General features: G+C 34.9%; 1 protein-coding gene across 1 annotated transcript; it reads right to left on the reverse strand.

Annotated features, from left to right (window-relative positions):
* itih2 (inter-alpha-trypsin inhibitor heavy chain 2) lies at positions 1 to 19,418 on the reverse strand. Its single transcript, XM_042722276.1, has 20 exons — positions 19,222 to 19,418; positions 19,036 to 19,077; positions 18,297 to 18,335; positions 17,808 to 17,980; positions 17,628 to 17,732; positions 14,323 to 14,485; positions 14,011 to 14,247; positions 13,157 to 13,273; positions 12,536 to 12,699; positions 8,747 to 8,877; positions 8,461 to 8,642; positions 7,381 to 7,566; positions 7,154 to 7,293; positions 5,411 to 5,589; positions 4,944 to 5,069; positions 3,586 to 3,699; positions 3,302 to 3,500; positions 680 to 852; positions 460 to 571; positions 1 to 214 (listed from the first exon to the last, which is right to left on the reverse strand). Exons 1-20 carry the CDS (start codon positions 19,309 to 19,311, stop codon positions 67 to 69), a joined length of 2,820 nt encoding a protein of 939 aa, XP_042578210.1. The 5' UTR covers positions 19,312 to 19,418; the 3' UTR covers positions 1 to 66.
* Between the last annotated feature and the right edge of the window lie 123 nt (positions 19,419 to 19,541).

Raw genomic sequence — 19,541 nt, forward strand, 5'->3', positions numbered from 1 at the left:
AAAAAAAAAACAGATTTCTACCAATCTCTTAGCAAGTGTCCTAAGCTAGTTGCCACACTCATGCTCTCAGATAGCGGTCAGGAAGCTGTCCAGCTGAGGCAGGATATAGCTGGTGTAACTTCCATCAATGAAGCCCTTCCCACTGTTATGGATGAACCAGCAGTAGACATCTGATCCTCGTTTCTTGTCACGTCTGAAATCCTTCTGCCAGCCCCTGATTGATATACAGATATTGCAAAATTTTAAAACATGAACATGATAGAACAGAAGTTGGATTGGGTGGATCTTCAAGTCAGTCAAGAAAATGTTAGTGAAGACATTTAACGTCCTTATTAATTGAAGGTCTTATAAATTAGTCAAATCATGTTTCTGTTTAAATCTAGTGTGTTGCAGACTTTCTCTGATTGTTATTTTTATGGGTAGGGGAAAATATAATGTGTGATATATATGTGATAGTACCTGGTGACAGCTAGTTTGTTGCCTTTCACTTCCATCGTGGCCTTTTTCTTCTTTGGATCTGCTCCCTCATGCACGCCGTACACCTTCACTTTTGGTTCCTTTGCAAACTGACCTGTTATGAGACGCAAAATCCATTTTTGAGAACAAGACCCACACACTTGATGATGTGATGAATAATGTGTTTAAGCTTTTTCGTACATTTAAATATTAAGTAACTTACCAATGAGACCGTGAACCTGTTTGGAGTATTTGTTGTCGCTAGACATGTAAATGCCCAGGAAGTCCACCTGCACGGGATGCTTCTTCCACACGCGATGCAAAAGCACCATCACTGAAATCTTCCCATCAATCATCACGGTAACATGTTGCTCTTTCACTATGGTGACCCTCATCCTGATAAACAAGAGTTTTGCATTTAGAGGGATAGTTCTGTCATTAATTAGTCATCTTTATGTCTTCAGACCACAAATTAAGATATTTTTGCTGAAATCCGAGAGCTTTCTGACTCTGCATAGACAGCAATGTAACTGACACGTTCAAGGCCCAAAAAGGTAGTAAGGACATTGTTAAAATAATCCATGTTACATCAGTGGTTCAAGCATAATTTTATGAAGCTACCAGTATATTTTTTGTGAGCAAAGAATTAAAAGTTTGGGGTCACGTGACAAGAGTGATGAAGTGAGAAGACTGACACTATGATGATGGATCCTCGTTCTTCTTTTAATATAAGTGAGTGTCTTTATTGTTGTTGGGTTTTCAATTAAAAAAAATAACAATGAACCACAAACTAAGCATTCGTTTTAAATAAGGGAAAAGGCCTTATTTGGGTTACAACGCAATGCACCTTATTCATGTTGTTAATAAAAGTTAGATGTTTAATATAGTTAAAATTAGTGACCGTGTCACTAGATAAAATTGCTTATTTTTCTGGACCTAAACATTCTTCAAAACATTTGGGATAATGTAAGTACACAAGTCAGCAAAATATATAACACTGTTCTAGTGGTTTTTGGATATTTTAATAAATAAATCATACATATTGTGTAGGGATTCACTCAACTCACGATTCAATTCGATTAACGATTTTTTTTTTTTTTTAAACAAACAAAATGATATTTAAGACAAATTATGAATTAAATGTGTCCTTTTATTATTGTTTGGTTAAAATGCTGTACATTTCTTTGTGAAATTGAAGTATAACTGTAATAATATACTAATTTAGCACTTGCATATTGTTGGTCTTTTGTTGGTTTTGATTGCTTCTTTTGTCCTCATTTGTAAGTCACTTTGGATAAAAGTGTTTGCTAAATGACAAAATTGAAATAGAATGTAAATGTAAAAAACTAAACTAAATTGAAATTTTAAAACAAGCCACAAATAAAATAAATAACAAATAAACTAAATCTCTTCATATGAACAAAGTAAGGCTTCGTCTGTGCTCTTTCCATTTAAAATTAGAGGCAACCGCTGCATTTTAATCATGATCCAAACAAAGATGCTGCATACATGCAACATGAGAAGTTTTTAATTTAAATTAGATTGTATAATTACGAAATTTTGAAGCAAAGACAGAAGAGTTTGACTTCAGTTTTGTGAAACTATACTTAAAAATATCTGCATGAAACAGCGGATGAGCTGAATGAGACACAGATTCCCTCTCTGCCAGCAGGTGGCGCTAAAAGCGTTTCCTTGGTTTCTGCTGTAAACGAATTAGAGCTGCACTTATGAACTTTAATATGCATTATACAGAGGCAAAATGAAAAGGAAAAATACCATCTAAACTTTTCTAAAGACAGTAAGTTCCCCTCAGACATGCATTCATGTGAACTCCTTCCCCTAACTGAATCGCCATTTGTTTAACATCTCAACCGATTTGAATCGTCACATATTTGAATCGATTTTTGTTACATCCCTAATATTGTGCCTTTAACTCATGTTTAACAGTTGCTTCTTGTCAGCTTAGGCTACATTTTTCCAATGAATTTTAATTAATATACAAATTAATCAAATTTTTTTTGTTGTTGTTACAAATTGTTCATAAATTTATTTTTAACATCGCACCCCCAGCACCCTCAGCAACCTCAGCAACCCTGCTTCCCGCGATAATGCACGGTGGTACTCTCGTGAACGTGCATTGAACTCTGACACTGAAGAGAAGAAATTGTTTAATAAAATCATTATTTTTGTTTTCTTTGCACACAAAAAGTTTTCTCGTAACTGCGTAAAATTAAGGCTGAACCACTGAAGTGACGTTGACAGTTTTAATGATGTCCTTACTGCCTTTCTGGGCCATAAAATGTTTCAGTTGTGTTGCTGTCTATCCCGGGTCAGAAAGCTCTTGGATTTCATCCAGAAATATTTGTTTTCCGAAGATGAAGCAAGGTCTTATGGGTTTGAGACAACGTGAGGGTGAGTAATTAATGACAGATTCTTCATTTTTGGGTGAATTATCCCTAAATAAAACATGAATTATAGCTTCCATAATAAATGTCCCCGGTATTATTATGCATGTTGTCATAAAGTAAAAAAAAAAAAAAAGTTTTTAATAATAGCCAATAATATCACATGATCCAATTAAATTAATAAAACAGATTAAAAAATGTTCTATTGAATATTCCATTTCATTTTGGAAATAAATCAGATTATGAAAGTTAAATGTTATAAATACTCTTATCCTCTTAAAAAAATGATGGCCATATGATGGACAAAAAACATTTCACTTAACAAAACTAAAGTTTTGTTTCTCAGATCTGCAGTTCAAGTATATTATAAAGTTTACTAGCTTGCAGTCACTGATTCCTATTTTTGTGGTGTTTGTTGGAGTAAGTTTGTTTTTAGATACCTGTTAACTGCAAGCTCAACTGTGGCTCCCCAAGAGAAGGAGTGATTGTTCCTTCCTTCCATCAGGTTGATTCTGTCAGTTCCTACTATAACCTGCACACTGTCTGTTTTAGAGTATATAGAGATGGTGCCGAAATATGTTTGGATTTTGTTGTTCTTCATCTTCTTAGACCCAACCAACTGACCGTTGATTGTAACTCCTGGACAGGAAAAAAAAAACACATATGGAATATGAAATAAATAAAAGACTTCAGTTTTTTGAGGTGATGGAAGACGTCAAGTTACCTGTTCCAGGATCTGAAATCAGGTTGAGGATGTGCCCTGGTCTGGAGTCAATGTTGAAGCAGATGTCCATGTTGCTTTTGGGTAAGTGAATGATGAAGTGGGGATCACTGTCCACTGCAATAAAATCAAAAGGATGAGGGAGATGCACAATAGAATATGTAACAGTGGTAGAGCAGTATTCCTTAAGCTTTTAAGTGAACCAAAAATGCACTAGGTAAATAAAAACTGAAAAACGAATACTGAAGTGGACATTTTTGGTTTAGCTTGTGAGGAAAAATTAATTTTTGACAAATGTAAAAGCCCTTTCACACCAAAAATTAGTTTTGCTTATTAATATTGTTGAATTGGATCATCGAAGGTCGGCAGCAAAGACATAAATGGATTAAATACATAGGATATTTGTGTTATTTGACATAATTAATTATTGCAGGTTTGCGTCATATTTTGAGTTTCACTGTTTTTATTCGTTTTGTGGAATACTGAATCTGTTTTTGTGCAAGTGAGATGAGTAGATGCACGTTCACATTTAGTCTATAACTGCCACAATCATCATATTTACATATCGCAGACAACGCCTCTGCACTTACTGCCGATTTCTCTCAACATAGGGACAGGAGAGCTGTCAGTGAATAAATTGGAAAACAAAGTAACTGACATTACTTGTTTGAAAAAGTAACTTGTAAATCAAAAAGTAATGTGTTACTTTACTAGTTACTTCAAAAAGTAATCTGATTACATAACTTAAGTTACTTGTAATCCATTACCCGTAACGCTTTGTTTAAGTAGCAGGAAACCAATTCTTGTTGCGTTCATACTAATTCTGAATTTGAAAGTGAACTCAAATTTTATTGTGGTTCGCATCAGTTATTAAACTTAGTTGTGGAACCCAGCCCACTTGAAAGGTAGTGCTGTCAAGTGATAAATCACGATTAACTGCATCCAAAATAAAAGTTTTTGTTTACATATTATATGTGTGTAAACTGTGTATATTTATTATGTATATATAAATACAAACACATGCATGTATATATTTAAGAAAAATATGTTGTGTTTATATATTAAATATATTTATATATAAAATAAAATGTAAAAATGTACAAATTTTCAAAATATATAGTGCATGTGTGTGTATTTATATATATATAAATAATAAATAAACACAGTACACATACATATATTATGCAAAAAAAAAAAAAACTTTTATTTTGGATGCGATTAATCATTTGACAGCACTATTGAAAAATAAAAGATGTTTTGAGCGTTCACATTCAAAAAAAAAAAAAAAAAATATAATACAGTTAGATATTTTATAGTTTATTGTGGATTTGTTTAATTAATATTTGACTGTGCTGCATTACCACCAGTGATGTGTCCAGGAATGATACTTTCCTGCACTCCGGCTACTTCTTTTGGATTTGGAGCAACTGTAGGCAGAAGCCATGGAGGATTTGAATAGACCAACCGTTGCACTGGTGGAGCAGTTGCTAAGAACGGAATAAAAAATATATATATACATATAACCCCTATAATAATAAATAGATAACTAGAACAACAATAATTTTCCATACTTTGTTTAAAGGGATAGCTCACCCAAAAATGAAAATTCTGTCATCATTTATTGACCCAAACAGCCATTTACTTCCAAAGAATGAAAAAAATAAATACAAATACTATGGAAGTCAATAGCTGCCATTAACTGTTTGGTTACCAGCATTCTTCAAAACTCAGGTTTAGAGCAAGCGAAGGGTGAGGACATTTTCATTTTGGGTAAACTATCCCTATAATAAAGCCTTTTGCAATATTGATAAGGGTTTGGATTTGGTACCTGAGCAGCAGCCATGTTTGGAGTCTCTGGGCGAGTCTGCGATCAGTCGTTCTGCCCTCCCCTGGTCGTGACCCTCCACCAGCATGGCAGTGAAAGGTGTCACAAACTGATGCTCTAAAGCCAGGGCCACGATCCTCTGGGTGATCCTACGCTTCTTAGATGCAGTCGGAGCTAGAGAGCTACATGAGAGGAAATCCTCAGAGGTACGATTAAAGGGAAACACAAGAGAGAAAATTAGCGTTTAGCCTTATTTTTGATGTATGTTGTGCTTTGGACATGCCTTGTCTACTCTGTATTACTTTGGAAACCATCAAATAATTCAAAGTGTAACTTGGCAAACATAGAACATATAGAAGAAAAAATCCAGAATAATTCATATTAAATGGACTGAGAAGTGAAAATAAATAATTCATGGCAAATTGGGCAAAAACTATTTTTTTTTTTTTTGACGTTTCGATGTTTACTATTGAAACAGTAAGTTTTTAGTTTACATCATAAAATATGCCCTGCCTACTTTTAGAAACATCACAGTTTGTTCACTCCACTTTTTGGGACATTATCTTCTATTCTGAATTAAATTTCATTTAGCCACAGTACCAGGGCTTATTTACCAATGTCTGTCTTTTAACAAATCAGGTAGCAAATCATAATTAACATTAATGAGCAGTGATGGCCAGTAATGAAGTATTATAACTGAAGTATTATAATGAAATTGCTTTGTTACTGTGTCACTGTCCCACCTGTGGAACGCTTGGGGCTTTTTTTTTTCCGCCGTGGTCTTTTTCCCCTATTACATATTTTAGTAATCATCATAAATTATATATCATTTGAAAGGTAAAACCTCAAAATTCATCCTATGAAAAACATTTTTAAATCGGATATTATGTTACCATGGAACTGGTACATTCAAATCTTTTGGCAGTCTCTTCCCCCTTTGTGGGCGGTGTCAAGTGTCATATTACAAAATGTATTATTTTACACTCAAAACTTTTTATAATCTTGACAAAATACATATTGTTGCAAAGGTATTAGTCTCAGGATTCTATATTTTGTGACAGGAGAGTTTTAGACATCTGTTACAGAAAAATGCATTAAAATAATTCTATGGAGTTTGCATGCCACTCAGTGGATGTTTATGGTATCACGCTCTAAATAAAATCTCACAGGAACCTCAATTTTTTATATATCAACTTCAAATTTGGAACATAACTTATTTAGAAACACGGATTTAATTTTATAGCCATTTTGGATATTTTGCAAAATCTTTCTTTTATATAAAATACAAAAAAAATCACAGTGCATTTTCTTTATAGTAAATTTAAACTTCTATAACTTTTTGATACTTTTATATTTTAAAATAATTCACTTCTGAAATAATCTGCTGATTGTCTTCTTTAAAAAGAGTCCAACCCTAGGTCTGTATTCTAACGCGTTCATGAATTATAACAATTTAAGTTTGGATAGTGAACTGTCATGTCTATGTTTCATGTCTATGTTCACGAGTGACTGATGGCACAAAAAAATTCAGTGTCTTCTACTATGAAATTGTACTTTGTCGAGGCAATTTTCGGATATTTTTTGGTCCAGTTTCCTGTTTTGATTCATCAAAAGGACATTTTAAATAAACTAAAATTAAAGTTTATTTGATCAATTATAAGCAATTTTGCATATAGATGGCCTCAAGTCTAGCAAAACTGCTCCTGAAGTGAAGGCAGGGTTGTTTTTCCTCTCTTTTTCTCTCACCGTTCGGCCAATAGCTGATTGACAGTAATGTAGGCCCACATCTGCCGAGCAAAGCCACTGAAGGAATGTTGATGTGTGCCAAGCACAGAGTCCAACTCCCGAATATCTGCCTCTGTCTGAATGTTCAGGTCCACATTGGCCTGGAAAAGTAAAACAACTATTATTAAACAAGGCATGAAAACTAAATTTTCAAATCTGAACAGAGACAAAGGTGTCAAGGGGCTCACAGCAGCAGCGGTGGTGAAGCTCTGCAGTGTTGTGAGGTCTGATGGTTGGAGTTTTCCAGCCACTATCAGCTCAGAACCACTGAAGAACTTATCAAAACGATTCTGAGTCACATTATTCACAGCGTTCTCAGGTAAATTAATGGTGATGGTTCTCAGGAGAGGAGAGGAGACCTGACTGTAGAACGCCTGGAGAGAGAAGAAATCGAGTCTTTAAAAGCTCAAAAGAGTATTGTTTCATTCACATTCACATCCAATTCATCTCAGATGTTTCTCATTAGATTCTGGAAAAATAACAATAGACTCAAACGAGACAATTGCTGACATACTGAGTGTGTATAGTGATATAAAATTTGTCTGGATAGCACAGCTCAGATCATTTGGACTTGGAAGAATTTGATGAGAAATGCTTCAGTTCATATAGAAATTCATATCTTTTTTTCTGACTTTGCTCTCTACTAAAAAACTTCAGTTTTTGTTCAATTTAAAGCTTTCAAAGTTAATGCATAAAGTTAAAATGTTAATTAAACGTGAATTGCAATATATTTTTTTGACATATTTTATGAATTTGAATATAAAATCTGAATATTTTAAAGAATATATATTATTTAAAATAATCTGATTAATATTTTTTTTAATATTAATATTTATTTTTGATATAAATGTTCATTTTAATTTATTTGTAATATTTTTTCTTACACAGTAAAATTGTAATTAAATATGAGTTGCTATATATTTTGAAATGTGTAATGAATTTGAATATATATTCTTTAAAATATCCTGATTAATATTTTTCAAAAACTGTATTAATGTATCTTTTTGTAGTATAAGTGAAAATGCTGTATAACATGTCTCCATAATAGACAACTGCAATATATTTCATGTTTAAGGATGAGCAGAATTTTCAGCTAATAACATTTCACTGTAAGAGGGGTTAGCAAGAGTGAAAAATAAATAAATAAATATATAAATAAATAAATAAATAAAACCCCAATCATCTAAAAGGTCCTGTCACTTGTCTTTGTTTGGAAAAAATAAGATTAACATGGAAGATATAGGATTTATTGTGACATTGTATTAAACCTTTAACTGGTCTGCGGCATCATGGTTGGCATTAATCCTCTGGGCGATGCCTCTGTTGTCCATGGCGATTCTCTCCAGGAAATCGAAGTCTACGTCAAAGCCAATACCGAGGGAGAATAGAGAAAACTCCTCCCTCATCACACGCTTCACGTTCTTCTGAATAGTGCTCAGCTTTATTTCTCCTATACAAGACATGAAAAGAGAAACAGTAGATCACTGAGAACTAGAAGAAACCTCAGGACATACAGAAATTCTGTTGCATAATGTAAACATTACTAAATCTTACCCACTGTTGGGTCTCCATCAGACACCAGAATGATCATAGACACAGAACGAGGGTCGATCAGTCCCTGATTGGTTGCTCTAACCAGGATCTGCACTGCTTTCAGTAAAGCCTCATTGATGTTGGTGCCTGGGGTTAAACACAGGGTCAATGACAACCAACAGTGTACACTGCTGTTTAAAAGTTTGGGATCAATAAGATTTTTCATGTTTTTTATGCTCAACGAGGCTGCCTTTGTTTGATAAAAAAATACTGAAAAAAAGGTAATATTGTGAAATATTATTGCAATTTAAAATAATGGTTTTCTATTTTAATACACTTTAAAATAAATTCATTTCTGTGATGCAAAGCTGAAATTTTAGCATCATTACTCCAGTCTTCAGTGTCTCATGATCCTTCAGAAATCCTTCTGATATGATGATTTATTATCAGTGTTGGAAACAGTCGTGTTACTGCTTAATATTTTTTGGAACCTGTGATACTTTTTCCAGGAATAAAATTAATGTTAAAAAAAGCATTTTGGAACATAGAACAGCATTTATTTAAAATAGAAATCTAACAATATACACTACCAATTAGAAGTTTGGGGTCAGTAAATTTTTTTCTTTCTTTTTTTGAAAGAAATTAATACTTGATTAAAACTGATTAAAAGTGATCACAGTAAAGACTACTCTCTTAAAGGGATACTCCACCGCAAAATGAAAATTTTGTCATTAATCAGTTACCCCCTATGCCATTCCAAACCCGTAAAAGCTCTGTTCATCTTCGGAACACAATTTAAGATATTTTGGATGAAAACCGGGAGGCTTGAGACTGTCCCATAGACTGCCAAATAAATAACAGTGTCAAGGTCCATAAAAGGTATGAAAGTCTTCGTCAGAATACTCCATCTGCCATCAGACGTGCAATCTGGGTTATATGAAGGGAACTGGAACACTTTGTAAGTGAAGAAAACAAAAATAACGACTTTATTCAACAATTCCTTTGTCAACGGACTCCTCTGTGTCTCTCCATATCACCGTATGCTGTGTATGCTCTTCTGTATCATCCGCCCACAAGGATGTGCTGTTTTCTTTCAAATAAAAGCTTAATACACGTAGAAACAGAGCATCCTTGTGGCACAGATGATACAGAAGAGCATACACAGCATACATTGATAATGAGAGACAGAAGAGACCGTTGACAATCGAGTTGTTGAATAAAGTCATTATTGCTTACAAAAAGTGTTCCTGTCGCTTCATATGACCCAGATTGCACGTCAGATGGCAGATGGAGTATTCTGATGATGACTTTCATACCTTTTATGGACCTTGACACTGTTATTTACTTGGCAGTCTATGGGACAGTCTCAAGGCTCCAGGTTTTCATCCAAAATATCTTAAATTGTGTTCCGAAGATAAACGAAGCTTTTACGGGTTTGGAACTACATGGGGGTAAGTGATTAATTTTCATTTTGGGGTGGAGTATCCCTTAAAAATATAGGTGATTCACGATGCCATAGAATAACCTTTTTGTCTAAATGGTTCCATAAAGAACCTTTAACATCTGAAGAACCTTTCTGTTCTTTGTGGTGAAAAAAGGTTCTTCAGATTAAGAAAGAGAAAGAGATGGTTCTTTAAAGAACCTTTGACTGAATGTTTTTTTGTGGAATCAAAAACGGTTCTTCTGTGGCATCGCTGTGAAGAACCCTTTAAGCCCCTTTATTTTTAAGAGTGTAAGACTTTAAGAAAGATTTCTGTTTTAAATAAATGCTGTTCTTTTGAACTTTTTATTCATGAAAGAATCTTCAAAAAATTATCACAGGTTCCCAAAAAAAATATTAAGCAGGATAACTGTTTCCAACACTGATAATAAATCAGCATATTAGAATAATTTCTGAAGGATCATGTGACACTGAAGACCATGTCACAGTAATGATGCTGAAAATTCAGCTTTGCTTCACAGGAATAAATTACATTTTAAAGTATATTAAAATAAAATATTTTACTTTACATGTAATGAATCTAGAATATATGAAAGTTTCACTTTTTGAAATAAGTTACAAAAAAAGGGGAACATTTTCACAATATTCTATTTTTTTGAGATGCACCTATATATATATATATTATATATTTACAAACCCGATTCCAAAAAAGTTGGGACACTGTACAAATTGTGAATAAAAACAGAATGCAATGATGTGGAAGTTTCAAATTTCAATATTTTATTCAGAATAGAACATAGATGACATATCAAATGTTTAAACTGAGAAAATTTATCATTTTAAGGGAAAAATAAGTTGATTTTAAATTTCATGTCATCAACACATGTCAAAAAAGTTGGGACAAGGCCATGTTTAAGAGTGTGTGGCATCCCCTCTTCTTTTTATAACAGTCTGCAAATGTCTGGGGACTGAGGAGACAAGTTGCTCAAGTTTAGGAATAGGAATGTTGTCCCATTCTTGTCTAATACAGACTTCTAGTTGCTCAACTGTCTTTGGTCTTCTTTGTCGCATCTTTCCTCTTTATGATGCACCAAATGTTTTCTATGGGTGAAAGATCTGGAATGCAGGCTGGCCATTTCAGTACCCGGATCCTTCTTCTACGCAGCCATGATGTTGTAATTGATGCAGTATGTGGTCTGGCATTGTCATGTTGGAAAATGCAAGGTCTTCCCTGAAAGAGACGACGTCTGTATTGGAGCATATGTTATTCTAGAACTTGGATATACCTTTCAGCATTGATGGTGCCTTTCCAGATGTGTAAGCTGCCCATGCCACATGCACTCATGCAACCCCATACCATCAGAGATGCAGGCTTCTGAACTGAGCGCTGATAACAACTTGGGTTGCCCCTGTCCTCTTTAGTCCGGATGACATGGCGTCCCAGTTTTCCAAAAAGAACTTTCAAATTTTGTTTCGTCTGACCACAGAACAGTTTTCCACTTTGCTACAGTCCATTTTAAATGAGCCTTGGCCCAGAGAAAACGCCTGTTTAGATATGGCTTCTTTTTTGACCTATAGAGTTTTAGCCGGTAACGACGAATGGCACAGTGGATTGTGTTCACGACAATGTTTTCTGGAAGTATTCCTGAGCCCATGTTGTGATTTCCATTACAGTAGCATTCCTGTATGTGATGCAGTGCCGTCTAAGGGCCCGAAGATCACGGGCATCCAGTATGGTTTTCCGACCTTGACCCTTACACACAGAGATTGTTCCAGATTCTCTGAATCTTTGGATGATATTATGTACTGTAGATGATGATAACTTCAAACTCTTTGCAATTTTTCACTGAGAAACTCCTTTCTGATATTGCTCCACTATTTTTCGCCGCAGCATTGGGGGAATTGGTGATCCTCTGCCCATCTTGACTTCTGAGAGACACTGCCACTCTGAGAGGCTCTTTTTATACCCAATCATGTTGCCAATTGACCTAATAAGTTGCAAATTGGTCCTCCAGCTGTTCCTTATATGTAACTTTTCCGGCCTCTTATTGCTACCTGTCCCAACTATTTTGGAATGTGTAGCTCTGATTAAATCCAAAATGAGCCAATATTTGGCATGACATTTCAAAATGTCTCACTTTCAACATCTGATATGTTATCTATATTCTATTGTGAATAAAATATAAGTTTATTAGATTTGTAAATTATTCCATTCCTATTTTATTCACAATTTGTACAGTGTCCCAACTTTTTTGGAATCGGGTTTGTATATATATATATATATATATTTATATATATATATATATATATATATATTTATTTTTATTTTTATTTTATTTTATTTTTTTATATATATTTTTTTATTTTTATTTTTATTTATGCTTTGGACGTATTTTTTAGCTTCATCCACCTGGATGGAGGAAGCTTGGACCAGATCTTCGCTCCAGCAACGGGCATTGTGATTGAAATCTATAATGCTGAAATAGTCATCCATCGACAGATCGTCCAGAATAGCCTTCATCGCCTCCACTGTCTACAAAACAAAAAAGGTTGTTAGGTAGCTGTTGTTTGTTTCTCAAGGTTTAAAACAACATTATAACTGGTAAGAGCATTGCCAGTCAAATTATCTGCGTAGCAATTTATCATGATAATCAAATGAGCTTTTTGTATCTATCTGGAATAATGTTAAGCTAATAGGCTAAGCTGTTAGCTTGCTAACTGAAAGAAAGGGAAAGACCTGAAACAAGTTTTTTAAGACAGTAAATTGATTTCATGATCACCTGCAATTTACTTTAAGACCACATGGTGGCAACAATACAATTAAAAACGCAGTTCTTCACTGGTTCCACAAGACGGCGCATCCAAGACTTTTTCAGTAATGGATCATCACACATTGTATTCAACAAAAAACATATGCTGATGAGAGATAACATTATATATCTCCTGGTATCTGCAGGTTACACAGGAGTGAACACATCCATGGACCATACCTGTTTCATTTTCAGCCCCCACATGCTGCCACTCACATCAATGACAAAAACAATGTTTTTGGAGAGAGGAGATAGATCAGATGGAGCAAAAAACTGAACGAAATGACCGTCAGACACCTGAGAGATAGAAAATACAGTGCATTAGCAATGCCAGGTAATGAAGTAAAGCATACTGTACGTACTGTTGCACATACTATATTTGAAAAATAGCAGGCAATAGAGTATATTCTGCACAGTGTGCATTAGGCATGTAAAAACGGTTACTATATATTACTATAGTAAACATAGCAAGGAATTTTATATGTAAACAACTGCATGATTTCTAAACAGGTTAATTAAAATACACCATAAAAATATGTTTATTACTTGCAATAAAAGAAACACTAATTGGAATAGATTTTTTTTCCCCAGCTAGTCAACATTTCTCATTTTAATCTAGTAAGGCCACAACATTCCTAACATTTTAAATACAATTAAAATGAAAATAGAAAAAATATTTGTATTAATATTTAATTTATCTAGTATATCTGATATTAAAATGACACTTTCACAGAGACTGGTGCTAAAAAATACTGGGTTAAATACAACCCAGTGCTGGGTAAAATATGAACAAACCCAGCGATTGGGTTGTTTTCAACCAACAGTTGGGTTAAATGTTCAACCCAACCTTCTGGGTAGTAACCCAAATGCTGGGTCAAAACAACACAATGTCCATATTTTACCCAGTGCTGGGTTGTATTTAACCCAGCATTTTTTAGATGCTGGGTTAAATACAACCCAGCGCTGGGTAAAATGGACTTACGCCTGATAGGGATTTTGTATGTCAACTATTAACAGTGAATGTGCATCCGTACCTGAAGTTCTCCAGCATTGCTCTCTCTCTCCACATCATAATTCACAGTAAACACACCATCCACTGCACTTTCTGTGCAGTTTTCACACTTGCGCTGCTGCTGTAGAGTTGGTCTAAACACAATGTGGGCTTTATCTTTTGTGTGGGTGATTTTGGTCAAATCTGCAAATTGCTCTCCCAGCGTGTTAGAGGCTGTGACAAACTTGATACCTTTGGGCTCAAATATATATACATCCACCTAAAGAGATACAACCATTAACAAAACACATGAAACACAACTGGTGTATATTTCTGTGCTGCGTGTGGAACTGACCTGCAGCAGTGGAACCAGGCGTCCAGGCTGTAAGTGTAGCGTGTGCTGGTAGACGCCCAGCTTCCTCTGCATCATTTCCTGATAGTGCAGCTCAAACTCCACTTTACTGCCTGGAGGAACATGCACCTCCGTCCTAAATGTCTCCATTGATTGAGAGTTAGTCCTGAGTTAAAAGGTTAAAAAAGAACAACGTTTAATTAAAATAGAAATGTGACCCTGGACCACAAAACCAGTCACATATGTCCTATCCTAGCTTATTTAAACACTTTTCAGATGATGTATAAATCTCAATTTCAAAAATTAACACTTATGACTGGTTTTGTGGTCCAGGGTCACAAATCTTTTGTAACAATTTTAGTCTTTATGCTCTCTTTTTATTAACAACTGTTTCCAACAATGATAATAAATCAGCATATTTGAATGCTTTCTAAAGGATCATGTGACACTGAAGACAGGAGTAATGGCTGATGAAAATTCAGCTTTGCCAGCACAGAAATATTATATATATATATATATATATATATATATATATATATATATATATATATATATATATATATATATATATATATATATATATATATATATTAATATAGAATATATATATATTTTTTTATTTTTTTTTATTTTAGTATATATAAAGATTATATTTATATGTTTTTATTTTTTTTATATATTGTTGTTTTAAATTGTATAAAAACATATACTGTAAATTGTAGTTAGAGATCATGCTATAGCATATTACTTCTGATTTCCTAATTCATTTATACGCATTTTGCTTGCAAAAACGTGTTTACATATTGTGAAAGTTTAAAACTGTTATACATCAACTACCCACATAGGCATAAGAGATTCAAATATATATTGTTAAAGGATTTTAATATACAGACTATTTATAAAAGTAATACATAACCGTAAATCCAAATATAGTTATGAATCAACATATAATATTTTGTATGTATATCATCTTTTTAAGCTGTTCAAACCTACTTGGCCCTACCTGAAAAATTAATTGCCCCCTCCTGTTAAATCATGAAAGAACTGTGATTAACCACATTACTGTAGAAAGCTGAGTTAAATTTCACTAGCCACACCCAGGCCTGATTACTGCCAGACCTGGTTACTGAATTTTTGATGAATCAAGAAATCACTTAAATAGAACCTGTCTGACAAAGTGAAGCATTAAAGAGCAACACATCATGCCACAATCTAAAGAAATTCAAGAACAGATGAGAAACAAAATAGTTGACATATATCAGTCTAGAAAGAGGTATAAAGCCATTTCTAAGGCTTTGGGTCTTCAGCGAACCACGGTCAGAGCCATTATCACCAAATGGAGAAAACTTGGAACAGAGGAGAACCTTCCCAGGAGTGGCCGGCCTACAAAAATTACTCCAAGAGCGCAACGACGACTCTTCCAGAAGGTCAAAAAAGAACCCAGAACAACATCTAAAGAACTGCAGGCCTAACTTGCCTCAATTAAAGTCAGTGTTCATGATTCAACAACAAGAAAGAGACTGGGCAAAAACCGCATCCATGGAAGAGAGTTCCAAGGCAAAAGCCATTGCTGACCAAAAAGAACACAAAGGCTCTTCTCACATTTGCCAAAAAATATCTTGTTTAGACTTTTGGGCAAATATTCTGTGGACTGATGAGACAAAAATGTAAGTTTTTGGAAGGTGTGTGTCCCGTTACATTTGGCGTAAAACCTATACAGCACTTCATAAAAAGAACATCATACCAACAGTCAAACATGGTGGTGGTAGTCTGATGGTCTGGTGCTTCTTTGCAGCTTTAGGACCTGGACGACTTGCCATAATTCAGCGGTTCTCAATTCCAGACCTTGCGCCCCCTGCTCTGCACAGTATGTTTCTCTTATGGCTTCAGACGTTTGTTCTATTTGAACATAAGTGCCCTGCAAAGTGGACATCACAGGATATTCCGCCATGATTCCAGTTCGAAGCGAACATATATGTTTAAGTCAAAGTGCATCGAAGTGTGTGAGATGTGAATTTAAATTGTATTTATTTACAGAGGAATATGATGTCACACTTGTCCGTGTGTGAAGACATTCCGCAGCACAAATCCATGAATGTATGTTCCTCAGGGAGGTAAACTTCAACAGATTTCCCCTGCTCAGGGAGTAGGGAGCAATTAACACTGTGTAGGGACCATTTCAATCAGAACACAGTTCATGCATGGAGCTCACTTCTGATGAGCTGATTATCTGAATCAGGTGTGTTAACAAAGAGAGACATGCAAAATGTGCAGAGCAGGGGGTCGCGAGGACTGGAATTGAGAACCGCTGTCATAATTGATGTAACCATGAATTGTGCACTCTATCAGAAAATATCCGGCTATCAGTTTGTGACCTCAAACTCAAGCACACTTGAGTTATGCAGCAGGACAATGATCCCAAACACACCAGCAAGTCCACCTCTGAATGGCTCAAGAAAAACAAGATTAAGGTTTTTAGTGGCCAAGTCAAAGTCTGGACTTAAATCCAATTGAGATGCTGTGGCATGACCTTAAACAGTCATTTCATGCTCGAAAACCCTCCAATGTGGCTGAATTAAAACAATTGTGCAAAGAAGAGTGTTTCAAAATTCCTCCACAGCGATGTGAAAATCTCATTGCCAGTTATCGCAAATGCTTGATTGCAGTTGTTACTGCAAAGGGTGGCACAACCAGTTATTAGATTTAGGGGGCAATTACTTTTTCATGTAGGGCCAGGCAGGTTTGGACAGCTTTTTCCCTTAATAAATGAAATCATCATTTAAAAACTGCATTTTGTATTTACTTGCATTATCTTTGTGTAATATTAAAATTTGTTTGATCTGAATCTTTTAAGTGTGGAAAAAAATGCATTTTTTTTAAAAAAAAAAGCAAGGGGGCACAGCACTGTATATATAAATTGAAAGAATTAATTAAATATACAAATGTACAATATAGAAATAAAACCAAATATACAATAAATACTGAATATATATTTGCACATTTTAATATATTTAGTAGGCCTATATAGTGTAAAAATAAAGTATTGATTCATGGACGGATGGATGAATGGACTAATGCAGTGGTTCCCAATCCTGGTCCTGGAGAACCCCCAACACTGCACGTCTTTGGTGTCTCTCTTATCTGAAACACACATTTGAGGTCTTGGAGTCTTTACTAATGAGCTGATGAGTTGAATCAGGTGTGTTTGAATAGGGAGACATCTAAAATTTGCAGTGTTGGGGGTTCTCCAGGACCAGGATTGGGAACCACTGGACTAATGGATAGATGGATGGATATAAAAGCCATACCTGACAATGCCGGCTGCTTTCCCACGAGCTCTTGCCAGAGCATAAAGGTTCCTTGCCACTGTCTTCTCCTTCACTGAGCCGACGAATGTGTTCCCATTGACATTCCTGAAAAGCAGCCATCGGTCACACAGGAAATGGATGTGTTTTTGTGTGTATTTGTGTCTGTGTTCATACTCTCACATGGTGAAGTTGTTAATGAAGGCCCGTTTGGGGATCTGCACGTTGAAGCCGATGCTCTGGGCACTGGGGCCTGAGTTGAGCACAGAGCTCTTGACTGTGGTGTGAGCGAACCGCAAAGTGATTCTGCTCTCCACCTTATAGCTCTTAACTGTGATGTCATTGCCTTGGATTGCCTGCATACACAAATAATCAAAACCCAATACATGAATCAAACTATTAACATTAAGTAAGACCATAGAAACTGCCTAGGAACCATTTGTATACCTTATAGCGCATAAAGACATAAAGTTTGTCCTGGGGAAATGCAATATTTGTGGCATTTTTTGGCTTGTGTGAAAGTAGCAAACATCAAACATGCAAAACTGAAACTTTCAACATTTGGGAAAAAAGAAGAACAGTTGCAGAGGGGAAGTCAATAACCGGAGTGTCTTTAAACAAGCCAGTCGATTAGTAGATAAGATTAAAGTGCAATAACAAGACCATGATTACCTCAAAATCCTCTTCTTCTCCACTGGTCAAAACGTTCCTCTAAAAATAATTACAAAATATGTTAAATTCAGAGGTTTAAAATCATGACACGTTTACACTGTTTTGTTTTATGAAAGAAAGAAAGAAAGAAAGAAAGAAAGAAAGAAAGAAAGAAAGAAAGAAAGAAAGAAAGAAAGAAAGAAAGAGAAAAGGTCTGAATTATACATTTCCAGGAACCTTCTAAAATACACTACCAAAAAAAAGGATTTGATTTTTTTTTTTTTTTTCAACAAATGATCAACAGAAAAGATTCAGATTCAAAGAAATATGAATGGTCTACCTCAAATTAAATGGCATACAGTATGAGTATGCTTTTTTATTTTTTTGTAACAATGTGCAAATGTAAATGTTTATACCATTTTTATAATATAAGTTTTTTTATTATGTAAATTATCATTTATTGCCAAAAATGTTGCATCACTTTTAAAACAAAACCGAACTCAATATATAAATTTGATTTAAATATTCAATAAAAATAACAGTTGCATGACATCTGACACAAACGCATGGACTGGTGGACTTACACCTGACTCTTTGATCAGTGGTAATCAATAAAGGCCTCAGTGACACTATCATCACATTAAAACATTTCAAAACTGATGAACATCTTGGGGAAAAAAATAACTATTATTATAACACAGAAATTCTGACGCATTTAACACTGAAACTCTGCCACATTTAATTTCATTTTAAAGCTTACCCTGTATCTCCAAGATTGGTGGTACTGATCCGAAGGACCTGACTAACAAAATAACACACACACACACACACACACACACACACACAATATAGCTTTCAATTTAGATACACATTTAGTATACTGACATCAACACGCATGCACATAAATGTGCCTCTTTTAGTCTCGCTTTTTTTATTTCACTCTTACTGTTTCACTTTCCCACTCCCCATCGAAGATAAACTCAAAAGTCCAGCTCTGAGAAAAGAGCAGGACGCACAGAAGAACTGGAGTCTTCATGGAACCAGAAAAAAATCCACTCGAGAAACCACAAAACGGCCACCACAGTCCACACGCACACACACTGACTGAGACTAAATGATCAGCCTCTGAGACCTCTGAGCCTTGTCAATATTTGTCGTGCCCCACATAACCAAAAAAACAGAGACAGGAACCTTTGAAACCTGACCAGCAGATGAACAAACACAATCCCGGAAAGGAATGACACATATTACACTCTTTGTTTTAAA

This window comes from Cyprinus carpio, chromosome B4 (genome assembly GCF_018340385.1).
Source record: "Cyprinus carpio isolate SPL01 chromosome B4, ASM1834038v1, whole genome shotgun sequence".
Taxonomy (NCBI): domain Eukaryota; kingdom Metazoa; phylum Chordata; class Actinopteri; order Cypriniformes; family Cyprinidae; genus Cyprinus; species Cyprinus carpio.